Raw genomic sequence first — 14,184 nt, 5'->3', positions numbered from 1 at the left:
GCGATACTCATGCAACCCTTATAGAGAATCTATTATTCTCCATACAAAGCAGATGACTTGCTCTAGCTGCAAATATGAACACTTTCTGGACGTTTACACCTGTTTTGCATAACGAATTATTATTATTATATTATGTTGCTGCACATGGACCTACACATAAACAAAAACATTTCCTTGTTCTATAATAGTATAAAACACGGCAAAGCTGTTCTTTCTTGGCAAAGCGGCTGACAGCCCCTCAGCAACAGCTCGAGGCATGCAAAGTAGTCTCGCGCTTCCCTTTACCATATATAGCTCGAACCGGCGCGCACAAGAGCAGACGGAAACGTCTCGGAGAAATTAAAACGTTTCCCTGTCATTAGATGTGGACAAATTCACGTTTGTTGCTAAGTTGACATCTCCCGACTTCAAGGGGTAAACCACCAACCAGTTGCGTAGATTTCGATGGGCGAAGAAAAGTCTGAGACGCACAGAAACATCGCACAGCAGTGAATGAGAAATCCACAGGTGAGATGCCTTTCCATGGATTTATGCCTAAATTGTGTTGTTTGAATTGTATTCTTTCATTGAACGCTGCGAATTACAGTCTGATAAGCTTGCGTAGGAAATATTACTAGCTTTATTCTGTTACCTGTGTGTACAAGTCAATGTATATGTTGTTTAGTCTTGCTTTACACCTGCGTTATAGTGTTACAGGATTTGTTTTTTTGTTTTGTTTTTTCAATATAGCCTACTAAAACGTATTATTTTTGTAATTTAGTTTGCGTAATGGCTTACTGTGTATTTGAATTGCGATTTAGTGTCTATTTGGTCTTTTTAAGATTTTTTTTAATTTTTTTTTCAACACCTGTAGCTGTCTCAACAGATGTTATGGGTGGTAAAGTAGCTCTCAGAGGGCGCAGTTTTTGGATTTAATTATTCATTTATTTGTCTGACAATGAAAAAGAGCATTTTGCCCTGAAACTGAATCATCATCTTGCTTTTGTATTTTGTATGCAGTCATTAGACACAAGCAGATTTGTAAATGATGTGATGTGTATATATCATTAAGATTTGTTGATGTATATTAGCTGATGTTTCATATCCCATTCTTTTGTCTAGGTTGTAAAAAATGTAATGGATTAAATAGTATAAAACTGCTCCATGCACTAAAAACTAAATTGAAATTTTAAGGAGTGCAGATTTCAGCCACCGAATACACACATAATGCAAGAATAACTGCGAGACGTGTGTTTGGATAACTTAGGGGGACCCATAAAAAGCTTCATTTAAATGCGAATACATATTTTCTTTTACCCCGAGATGGTGCGATGGTGCACAAGGGAGTTAGTTGCCAAGACAACAACACATATAGACACAAGATGAGGTTGAAAATTTAAGAAGCAAATTATAAACCATGTGTAGTATATTCATTTAAACACAGATTGGAGAGCAAAAACTTTTTAGTACAAAGAGGGGGGAAAAATCACATAGAATAAATGGCACAAAGGAGCTAAACAACTTAACAGGTAGCTAGATGAAGAGTTTATTCATAACATTGTTTTAAATAACCATTAGCTCATTCATTTGATTGTGTGAAGTTGAGTGGGAAAGACTTTAGATATCTTAAAATGTATATGTTTTTATATACTCTATTCATCATAAACATAATTTCATAAATTGTCAAGATTTTAGAAAATGTTGTATACAAGATTGAGATATCTGTAGCTGAAATATATCTTTCTATTTTTACATTGGCCATAGAGAAGCACACGCTCACGTAAGAGATTGTCCCACTGTAATTGAATGAGAAAGCTCCGCAGTCTTCCCTTTGGTGTCTGATTGACAGTTTAAATCTTTGCTGGTCTTAATGGGGGCTTGAGCAGACGTGTGAGCAGAGCTCCTTGCCACAGGTAAAAGACAGCACTCCATTCTCTCATCTGTCTTTCTGTGAGTTGCTGTGAATGTCTCAGTACAGCTATAGAAAAAAAGTGGCATTGTATTATTTATTAATTTATTTGCAGCGTCTATATTTGAATGTGCAGCAATCAGATGCCTTCTTGGAGTTTAAAAGTCCTTTGATTTGAAAGTAACTGGTATTTTATTAGGGCTGTTGGCTTGCAAATATCCATCCATTTTCCGTTCCTCTCTAAAATCATGATGGCTCGTCATCATTTACCCTTTATGTTTCTCAATAATCAGTTGCTCCACTTCAGTAGAGTAAAATTCCACTGCCTCATTTGAGAAGACTACTTGAAAGTTGCTGTTGATTTAAGCAGTGACCTGTTAAAACCGTAGTAAGTGTCAAATAAATCAAGGCAATATTATTGGTTCATATGAAACAAGCAGCACAAACTTTCCATTGATATACAGTGTAGTGGACTAAGACAAATGGAAAATATGTGAAATAGATGGTGATAACTGTGAAAGGTAAATAGTAAATTAAAAGTTAATTATGACCAATTAAATATGTGTTAATTGTGATAACTCACCCTCTCTTCACAGCTCTATTCTTCACGATGGTAGTTTATAGTGACCATATCTAATAAGGTCCAAAAATACATCATACAATGTATTGTTCTTCTTCAAGTCTTCTGAAGTCATTTAAAGTATTGTGTGATGAACCAAATGAAATTTAAATAATTATTCACTGAATGTCCATCAGTGAGTTGAACGAGAACCACAAAACTGTTGTATAGCTGCAAAATGAAACTTGAATATAGCTAAATTTTTTGTTATGTTTGGAGCTTAACATTCGTGCACAGACATTTTGGATGATGTAAGGGCGAGTAAAGGATAACAGAATTTAAATCTTTTGGTGAACTATCCCTTAAGCCAGAAAAGAAATCGAGATAAACTGCTCTTTTTCATTTTTTCTTTTCTTTTTCTGCTCCTTTTCTGTTTCATGGATCAAGCATACTAAATTAAGCGGCTTCCTAGCGTACCTCGTTTTAGCCAAAATTCAATGCAGCAGTGCATGTATCCTCTGTGGAGAATTCGATTCAGGAGGCACTGCAGTGACCTGAGGAAATTTTTTTTAAAACAAATACATGAAAATAAAATAGAAAAATAGATGAATTTTGTTTGTGCGCGGCAGTGGTCCATGAGGGACTGCCACGTTATTTTCAGTTTTGTGTTTATTTTATTATGAAGGTTATGGTTAAATGTTTGCCAGTCCTCACCTCCTTCTTCCCTATCTACGAACTTTGTTACATTGGTGCTGAAACCCGAGATTGCTGAGGGGGATCGCGGTGCTGAGGAGCTCAGGCATTTCAGAGCGCTATTTGTATTGCAGCCAATATACGAATATATGGTACTACTAAAGAACTACAGCATGTTGCCTTTGATTGATTGAAGTTGATGGCTAGTTTGCTACAAGAAGTCATAGATCGCAGTCCATCGAGCAAGCATCACTGAGAGCGAGAGCGATGTTGCATGCTTCTACAGCTGAAACTTGGCAGCCACAAACATGCCATGAGAGCAGAGAACATCACATTGTTTTTCTTCTCTAGTCACATTTGATCTCGCAAGTTTCCATGAGATCAAGTGTCACTGTGAAATCGTTCCTATAGTCATCGAGTGTGTGGTCTTGTGGTCTGGTTGAAGCATGCAAATTCAGACAGAAAGTATTCAAGGAGCTGGGAGAAGAATGATCTCGTAATTGACGCACCTAGTCAGCGATCAGTTGTGTAGAGTGCACAGCAACATGACAGGAGACAAGAAACTGAGTCTTTAAGTGTCCACCGGGAGATATTTTCAGTCATGCAGTGCATGTTTGGCTTATTTTGGAGGTTTTAAAGAGTTATTTGAGATGCCATGATGGTTAGGATGCTGATTTAGAGGGAGGTTGCCCATGTAGGCAGTGAGGCAGATCACTAGGTTTTAGAAAAGGGTCAATATTTCACTAGCTGTCATTGTTCAGCATTCAGTGACACAACACATTCGGTGTAAAAGACTGTGGCATTGGACTTCTATCTGATTTGTTCCATCACATGGTGAGTGTAAAGATCCGTAAACATCTCAAATGCAGCTTGGAAAGACACAGAACTATAGCTATTCTTATTTAGTTTCATTTCTGAGAGACCAATAGGGTTTCGAGTCCCGATCGATCCCAATTGCAAAATGTCTGTGGTATTATGCCTGATGTTAACGTTGATCAACACTGCAGACTGGCTCTTTGAGAATGGCCTTGTGGGGAATAAGCTGGCATAGATCCCCTGATGGCCCCATACACCTTTTTCACAGCCTGGAGGATTATTGGCTTTATCGCCCTGAGATTGTAATGATAGGAGCCCTGGTTCCTCCCCTGTGCTACCTGCCCTGTATTAGTGTTTCCTAACCTTTTTTTTGTCTCAGGACCCCAACTGCCCATCAGTAGTAGTAAGTGCCAATGCATCCACATCAAATCTGAAATATGTTGCTTTTTGAAAGCAAATCATTAATATTACTAGCCATTAAAAGTAGCCATTACTAGCCATTAATATTTTAAAAAGAAATTCTGGTCATGAAACTGTATTCATTTTTATTTCTTCATTAAAAATTAGGGAAACTCATCTAAATACAATTTTATTATTATCAGTATTTTCAATGTATTATTATTACTTTGTTATTATCATATTATTATTATTATTATTATTATTATTATTATCTAATCAAATTATTATCTAATTAAGTCAATACAAAGTAATAAATATCACTAATACTACTGAACTGTAAAGTATTTAATAAGGATGATTTTATTAATAATTACGATAACCCTGGACCTTTTTTTAATAAAAAAATATTTTAGCAGTGGAAGTCATAATAGGTGGATACATTTCTATAGCATTGAATGGGAGGCTAATATATGTATAAATGTGTATATATATTTGAATTTCTAATTGCTTAAATAGAACAATGAAATACTACACAATAGTGTTTTCATGACTTTTTTGGTGCAAGGACATTATAATACTAAGTATAGTTTTATAAATGTAAAAAAAAAAAAAAAAAAATATATATATATATATATATATATATATATATATATATATATATATATAAACTTTTACAATGCTGATGACCGTTATTATTATTATTATTTTTATTATTATTATTATTTATTTTTTATATAAGGACAGTACAATTACATTTATAAAAAAAAAAAAAAAAAAAAAAAAACCTGAAACCACTGATCTTTAATTTTGGCAGGAAACCAACAGGGAAATGTTTGAAATGATTATTTTGTTTATAACAGATTTATAAACCATTCTCACAGCAAGCTGTTTGGCACTTTATATTTTCAAACGAATATATTCATATAATCAAACTCCCAGAGATGGAGTTTGTGTGGAACAGCATTAACTCTCAGTCATTAAAGGACTTGGCAAGTTATAATTTTAGGCCCTGATTATTGAATTTATAATTTTTTTTGTCCTTTGTGTATCATTCATGACATATTAGTACTTAAAAGTTGAAATATTTAAAAAGTTTTGACAGCCCCAGTATTCTTTTGACAATATATATGTTGTGTGTATACAATATTTTTTTTCCCTCATGATTTCTGTTACAGAAATAGAAATCTTTCTATGTTCCCATGGAATCACCCACTCACTGAGCAAACCCATGTCTCATACCGACAACAGCAGCTCTGCCCCTTCACTGACTGATCTACAGCTCTGTCTGTCTCGTTGTCTGTCAGGTTAGACATAGCTTTCACTCCAAGGTCTCGCTTGGGGAGAAAAAGCTCAGGCTGTTCTTCACCCACACAACTAATATATAGATGACACATTCTGAGAATTGTGGGCCTGATTTGATTGGATCACATTGTGGCTAGACAGGTTAAAATTTTAAATATATGTGTATATAATTTCGTTATTGAAGTGAAAAAAAAAAATGGCACCCATACAGGCAGCCTTTTACCTCACTATTCAGAGCTTCATAATGAGAAGGACACTTGACATTTTTCCAATTTATGAAATACTGGAGACAAGGTTATGGGCCGTCTCTCAGTGCTTATCCAGAAAGACTTCATTGTGAGAAAAGAGAGCGGTGATTGCGTCAATGACAATCACAGGGTCTGCCATCACAAATTATTATGAAAACAGTGCTCCTGTTGGATTAGTGGGCTGAGAGCAATAGAGAACATAGGAAATAGTGTTCACACATACGATCAATGTTAAAATATCACACAAATAGTGCAAACATAAATTTGTGTGATGCCAGAATCATAAGCTGTAAGGCAGTATGATTTCCTTGATGCAAAAAATGTGGATGGAATAGTAGAATCCCAATAGACCCTTTTACAGCTGGTAAACAAGGTGACGTATTTGTGTGGGCGGGGCTTAGCTGGAGGCAGAAAGATTCCCCTCAACACTTGAACAAACATTGTTTTTTTAACAATGGCTGGAGAAAATCTGAATATATCTGCTTTATCTGAATATTTAAGGTCACTCACTGTTCGGGACCGCGATAATTATTAGAAAAAGTTAACTTTAACGGACGGAACCAGATTGGTCGACCCGTACACAATCACTCATCGGATGGACGATCTGACAGGATTAACGTTACCTCCGATTGAGTGGCCTCCTGACATCTACACTTACCTGATAGAGAAACCGACCGTGTATAGTAAAGAGAAACTGAGGGTGTATAAATCCTTAGATTAAATAAAGAGTGACATTACAGTAAAATTATTATTAAGATGTAAATATTTTCTAGAAATAAAAATTCTGAAGACTGCAAATTAATTATAAACTTTCTGTATTTATTCTTCTTTCCATGTTCTTAAATTCCGGTCACAATTAATCACAACAATGTATATAAAATGTTCTCCGTCGATTCTGGCAACCAACAACACAACAAAACGACATTTTAAGTGCTCCTTGAGTAGCCGACCCTGTGTTGGTTTGTATTTTGTTAGCCGCCTCCAGTTTTCCGTTTGTTTTGCCTCCAGCTAGCGCCGTGACGTGCCTGTGACGTCCGCGCAAAAGGGGTCTATACAGTGAATTTACTGTATGACAAGGAATGTCGCTGGAAATTTGGATGAATAAATCAAAATTAGGTGACTACACTTAAATCAAAATGCGTTATGGTGAATATAATATTGTGAATATAAAGCCACAAAAATACTATTTAAATATAATTCCTTTATGTTCTGTGTGAATGAATGGTGCAGATGCATTTCATTCATTTACTTGTTTTAGTTTACTTATTGATTTAATTTACTACACACATACTGAAGCGCTTGACGCTCAGTGTTTTCAGCCTCTGCCGCCTCAATATATGAGTACATAAACACATAAACATAATCTCTAGAACTGCTCTGAGACTCACTCCATGAGCATTTTACCATTTGTTTTGAGTAAAACTAGCATCAGTACAAATACATGCATACAAATAGAAACCTAAAAGTCTTCGCAACTACCCGTCAAAATAAAAGTTTGGTTTAACTTGAAGAAACAGTGACAGAAATACATTACTTAATTTAATGATAGAACTACTAGGCAGCTAAAAATAAAATAATTATTAAAACAATATTTTTAAGAAATATTTACAATAATTATTTATTATTAAATTATATTTACATTTACATACAGAAAATTAACAGAAACAGAATTTGGTAAAAAATAAATAAATAAATAAAGTAAAAAAAAAAAGTATTTCACTGGGCCTTAAAAATTAGATTTTTGTTAAACTTTTAATAGATTGCTGTTAAATTGTATATGTTTCATGGTTTTAATATTTTTTTTTTCATGATTTTCGATTAATACAATTTAATTTAACCAATAAAACAGTCTAGAAAAATTTAAACTGAAAAAAAAAAAAACTGAATCCAGAAAAATTTTAACAGAACAAAACAGAATTTAGAAAAACAACATGTTCAACATGATTTAGAAAAATAGATAAAACGGAATTTGGGAAAAAATAAAATGTATTTCATAGGGCCCTAAAGATGGTCTGTTTAGTGACATATGGCATAAAACATAAATACTGACCTGGAAAACCTCATTGTAGTCTGAAAGGTCTTCTTCGTTGGATGGCATATCTTGTCAGAAAGAATTAGCCACAAATAAATGAAGGCTGAGGAATAGGCACTGGTCAGTCTGGCGAGAGCGTTATACAGCAGCCCTGCCTCATTTCACTTGACAAAGATCAGAAGGTTAACTCATCTCTATGAATGAGAATGAAAATCCATACAACGAAGCGGTCGCTCAGCCTTTGTATATGAATGAGAGTAAGAATCTGTGTAAAAGAAGATTATGAAATCAATAACACAATTTGGTAGCAATTGGCGAAATTGAAATCGATGAATCTGAAGCCAAGGAGAGATGCATTTCAGCAATATTGCTTATCTGATGGGGGCGCTCTTAACTTTTACATGCGAGTTTAGGAATAGACGATGGGAATTTTCAAAGAGTTCCCTGGTCACCATTGCTAGCGTAACTGCCCCAACAAAAGGTGATTTGAGCAAAACAAAAGGGTGATTTGTGCAGCTTTTGTTGAATGCTGTGTACCTGCATTGGCAGTTCCTCTCGCTCAGCCGTTACCATAGAGACCCCTCCATCCCCAGCGGAGAAGCCTTTGACTGCCAGGTTTACTGTCTTTCTGTTGAGCAGCGGTGTCATTCACATGGCCCTAGAGCCTCTGCGAGGGACAGAGGCTCAGCGGGGATGACCCAGTGAGAAGGAGCCGATGTTCCCGCTGTCGGCTATGGCAGCGCTCCATGGGCAGCTGTTGTCTAGTGTTTGGTAGTGTGTCAGTTCTAGCCTTTCATGGGAGCTGATGACTGAGACAGAGTGACATTCAATTCAGATGGCGGAGTGCGTAGTTGAAATGAGTACACCTGGGAAGCAGCTGCTCGGTGGCCTGGTGCTAATTGCCACCAGTAGGAGAGCTGAGAATTCAGGTGAATACACCGCGGTGCTGTTCGATGCACATTGAGCTCGATTCCTGCGCAGTGACTGGAGGAATTTGCTCTGTGGAGGGAGTTGGCAAGGTGCTGGGATTCAGATGAAACGCTTTGCTATGTCTCATCTTTCGACATTTCTTAATGCATGTCTGGTCAAATTAAAAGAAGAGGAATAGCAAACAAATCCTTTCCTCTTGTCCTGAGGGTTAATCAAGAGAGAAACAAGAAATTAGTTTGGCTTTCTGGAAAAGAAAATCTCTATATGTAACTTGTAACCACAAACAGAATTTTCCATGTCATTCTTCGCCTGAATATATATATATATATAGCGTAATAATAATATACTTATATAATATACTTATATAATATATATATATCGTTCCTGTAGCTCAATTGGTAGAGCATTGCGATATCAAGCGCAATGTTGGGGGTTAGATTCCCCGGGAACACATAATAGGTAAAAGTTGATAGCCTGAATGCACTGTAAGTCGCTTTCAATTCAATTCAATTCAAGTTTATTTGTATAGCGCTTTTTACAAAATAAATCGTTACAAAGCAACTTTACAGAAAATTATGTTTCTACAATATTTAGTAGTAGCTAGTAGTTTGTGCACATTTGACAGGATTTTTGAAAAAATAAAAATAATAATACAAGACGTAGTCAGCTAGACGATGAACTATCAATATTATTAATTAAGTTATTATATGATTCAGTCACACATTTAGCAATAATTGTTAGTTCTGTTTGTTGATTCAAGGTTAGCATCATCTGAGGTCCTCTGAGGGTCAGCATCATCTCTTCTCAGGTGTTCTGGATCCAGACTGGAGCTTGTGTAAATCCTAGTTACCACGGGATGTAAATCCCGTGGCGAAACATAGAAACAAAATACAGACATCATTAGCATGGCTGCTGATCCAACAAAGTAAAATTAGTTTAACCCAAGCTAATGAATAAAAATGCACCTTTGAACAGATGCAACTACACTCACAATTAAAAAGATACATTATTCGAATGCTTGGCGAAAGAGATGTGTTTTTAATCTAGATTTAAACAGAGAGAGTGTGTCTGAACCCCGAACATTATCAGGAAGGCTATTCCAGAGTTTGGGAGCCAAATGTGAGAAAGCTCTACCTCCTTTAGTGGACTTTGCTATCCTAGGATAAAAGCGTCTGCTAAATGCATAAATTTAATATATGCCAAATAAAATGAAAGAGGGTGATGTTGTGGTTTCTTGTGAAGACGGGGTGCAGTCGGAAATGCGTCGGAAAAGTGACAAGGATTTCAAAATGTTGCTCGGGTGGTCTCTAATCAGTTTCAGTTTGTCCAGTTACCTGCCATTTTTAGGATCATTTGTTAATCGCAACCAGAAACTTCCCTCACTGTCACGGAAAAGGTTTGTTCAGGTCAGATTACATCAGAGTTTGTTGTTGTTTGTTTGAAAATCATATCACACTACTCATGTTTAGTCTGGTTAATACTAATGCCAACCAACGACAACAAACGCAGATAGGGGTAACACACTGATCCAACAAACTCTGACAGACTTGTCTGTTGGTGTTTTTGTTGCCATTTGTCTGTACAGTGTGAATTGGCCTTTTGTTGCGTCTGGAAATGTGTGATAAGTCATTTAGTGTTTGATAAATAGTTTTATATCCACCAGTAGAAGGTTTTATGGAGCACCGTAAATTTGGTTTTGGCAGGTCATATCCAAGAGTTGGTCAGGCTAGACCATTGAAAACTGGTTCAAAAAGGCAATACAAACAGGTCCAAATGGCATCAAACAGTGTTTTCTTTGCTGATTGAAAATGCTTAATCTTCAGAAATGTTAATGCGTGTATTTGGTTAATCTGGAAGCTGGTGTTAAGCCTCGCCCATTAGATGGTTTCAGTCACCATGCTGACCAAGTTTGGAGAACAGGAAACCAGCTTAGGCTAAAGCCTTCTACACACTGCATGATTTTAGCAATCTGATCACACCGTGCGACATGAATCTAATAAACTTTATGTAGACTGTACTATGATGACACCTATTGACTCGCCCGCTTCGACACATGTTCCTATAGAAGAATAAATTAAACACACCTGGACAAGCTAATCAAGGTCTTCAGCAGGTCATGTGTAAGAGTTGGTCAAGCTGGAGCTTTAAAAACATGATATAAACAATATAAACTGGTCTAAACAGGTCAACACTGATTTAAAATGCTAAATCTTCAGAAAAATTATTAATAATAAAATGTAACCAAAACCCTGACAATCTGTTGTAGTGCTGTGAAGTAATGTACCAGTGACATGTGAACACAGAGATGTTTGCGCTTGTCTTTGATGTGTAGAAAACAACTGATACAACAGTGGGCTTCTGAACTCCTCCCCGTAACATTTAGAGATTTGACAAAGGCGGACTGTCATGAGATGAAAGAACCGTTTGTACATCTGCATGTGACATCTCAATCAAAATTACCCTCCGCCACTGATTCTGTCAATCTCTTACGCTTTGATTTTCACCCCATGGTTCTTTCTCTCTGTATGCCACTGCTTTTCCCAGAAATGTGACTGAATGTGGCTCACTAGGTGAGTCACTCTCGGTCCGTACACAGAAGTGGCTGTTCTTCTCTCTCAGACTCTCCTTGGGTTAAGAGCGTAGTGTTTAAACCTCTGGTTCCAGTCATAACTGAATGAAGAGCCTGTGCCGAACTCTTACAATCTCCGTCTGCACCACACCTTGAGCTGCCGGGTGAAAAAATCCACCACCGTCTTGACATTGAGAGTAATTGCAGGTTTCGCTTCTCACACCGATGACCGCTCGCTGCGGCTGAAGACAAATGTGCCTGACTCGTACGTCAATTAACACTGGACAGCAGCCGCGTGTGCCTTATGCAAAGTGTGTTTATAAATGGATTACTAGAGGGAGGGATGAGGCCTGTAATTACTCATCGTTCCCCTTGTGAGCATAGCCAATGGTCGGCCCGAGAGGTGGAGGCTGGGTTAATTGTTTCGTGGCTCACGCCTTTCTGAGAAGTGCTCTCTGATAATGGCCCCCACACGTCCCCTCGTTCTGTCACCTTTTCACCCTTCCTGTGGCGTAGCTGATGCAGTATGTGGTATTCTCTGCAGATAGTGAACGAGCATGTCGACACTGCTGGATCTGAAGAGCAGTGTGCTGAGGCAGGTGCAGAGGAGCCAGTCTCTGAGGACCAGGAGGGAGCCACCGGCCAGTACCAGCGCTGGAGGGAGTCCCCCGACGCTCGCCCGCCGTTCTGGCACCATCGTACACAGGTGAGTCTGGACCACTAGAGCACACACTCTCAAAACTATGGCTTCCATTACAACCTAAAAGGCTTTAACTGCTGAACCTGCTACTTTATTCACCACTTCTATTCTATTTGTACTTTAGAAAGCTTCATGTTACCTTATAGGCAACGCTGAACACAGTCCAGGATTGAATACCACGTCTTTAAAGCACTAGTACAAAGATTGCTGTTTTCTGAAGAAGAGAATAGTTGTAATCTCTAAAGAACAATGAAATCAATTCAATTTGTATTCGTAGGTATTGTGCTTCTGACAAAGTATAGTTCCAAAGCTGCTTTGCAAAGAATAGAGCCTTTTGAACCTTCCAGAGAGCAAGACAAAGTGACAGTGGGAAAAGTGAGCATGTTTAAGGAAGTAAGAAAGTTTGGAAAGGCCATGGCTGTGGAGGCCTGCATTCTCCCACTGACACATGCATACAACATTGACAACACATTTATACAAAGCATGTCAACATGTTGTACAAATCTGAATAAAAACAGATGTAATGCAACTATAATATAATATAATATAATATAATATAATATAATATAATATAATATAATATAATATAATATAATATAATATAATATAATATAATATAATATAATATAATGAATTTGCAGTCTTCAGTGTCAAATGTTTCCTTAGAAATCAGTCTAATATGCTGATTTTCTGCTCAAGAAACATTATTCTTATATAAACATCTTATCATTATTAATGGTAATAGTTTTATTCAGTTTTAAACTGTTGTGCTGCTTAATATTTTTGTTGAAACAGTGACTGTGATTTTTTTTTTAATGTAAATCTCATTACTTTTAATAAATTGAATATATCCTTGCTGAATAAAACGATGTATTTATATAAAATAATAATAATAATAATAATGTACTGACCACAAAATTGTAACTGTGCACACATTTATAATTTATCATCTGCCACTAACTAGAAGCAGCAGCAAATCGTGTTGGTGTGTATTTGTGCAAACACTTGTTTTTAATTGTATTTATCATCAGCTGATTGGCTGCATTTTATTCATCTTAAAGATGTCTTTGTGATTTTTGTCTACAATCAACCTGTGAAGTGTGGTTTTAGCATATGTGTAAACTAAAGGCTAGTTAAAAAAGATGAACACTTTCTTCGTCTTAATATTACACTTAAGTTCAGAAAAGAAATTGAACCCACAATGTGCAATTTCATGGTTGTTTTAACAACCATTATTAGTGACACAGTAGAGGTTAATACACTTAACAAATGGAGGGTAATTGTTTCAATGTTCTTGATGCTTCAAGTTTTGTATTGATCGGTTAACTTCCTCCAGATCTTAGCAGATGGTGGCATGACTGTCCATGAACTGGCCAGTGACTCATTTAGCTCTTGAACGCCTACTGTGTCTATAGTGCATTCACGCTTTGAGAATGACTCAATCACGACACCTTGCTCTATCACATTTCAATTTTATACTTGTTAAGATTTCAGTGCAAGAAGGCCTTTGTGCGGATCATGCAACAATTACCTTTCTGGCTCTGTGCAGTATTACAGGCTTTTCTTGTCCATTCAGGCCAGGTTTTTTTAGACAATTTCCAGGCAGAAATGATAAAAGTGGTTTGGTCTCTGTGGTTAGCGAAGAACGGTAATGCAAGTCCGTTTGATCTTTACGAAAAGGCAAAGAAAGTCCTAATACCAGAGGCTATAAATATAACACGGCTTAAGTGTTTTCCAGCACATCTCCACCAGTGTTAAAAGAACAGAACATGTTTTTTACCCTATCTGGTGTATTTGCAGCTTTATATGCTTGTAAAGACATCACTTTAACTTATTTTGTCCTAGGTCACCATTTAGTGCTATATGATCAACTTCACGTCCACTAACATGTATGTGGAGAATGGGTTCACTGCTGTAGCTAAACAAAGTTGATTGTTTTTCAGTCGTCCTCTCTATCTGTCTTGTTTTGATTCCTTTTCGACTGATTTCAAAGCCAAACGTAATGATGGGCATATGAACCTTGAGGTTTCTATAGCAACCAAAACACG

The 14,184-nt window shown here is 36.7% G+C and overlaps 1 protein-coding gene across 1 annotated transcript in view; it reads left to right on the top strand.

Moving 5' to 3' along the window:
• Nucleotides 1-282: 282 nt before the first annotated feature.
• The window catches only part of LOC127953249 (BAI1-associated protein 3), a 46,381-nt gene continuing 32,479 nt past the window's right edge, over nt 283-14,184 (top strand). Inside the window, exons 1-2 of the mRNA XM_052552253.1 lie at nt 283-507; nt 11,981-12,142. Coding sequence (XP_052408213.1) covers nt 11,994-12,142 — 149 coding nt within the window. The 5' untranslated portion in view covers nt 283-507; nt 11,981-11,993. The remainder of the gene's footprint in view (nt 508-11,980; nt 12,143-14,184) is intronic.

This window comes from Carassius gibelio, chromosome B3, assembly GCF_023724105.1.
Source record: "Carassius gibelio isolate Cgi1373 ecotype wild population from Czech Republic chromosome B3, carGib1.2-hapl.c, whole genome shotgun sequence".
Lineage (NCBI taxonomy): Eukaryota > Metazoa > Chordata > Actinopteri > Cypriniformes > Cyprinidae > Carassius > Carassius gibelio.
The sequence above is the reverse complement of the archived record's forward strand: the minus strand, read 5'-3'. Positions and strand labels throughout refer to the sequence as shown.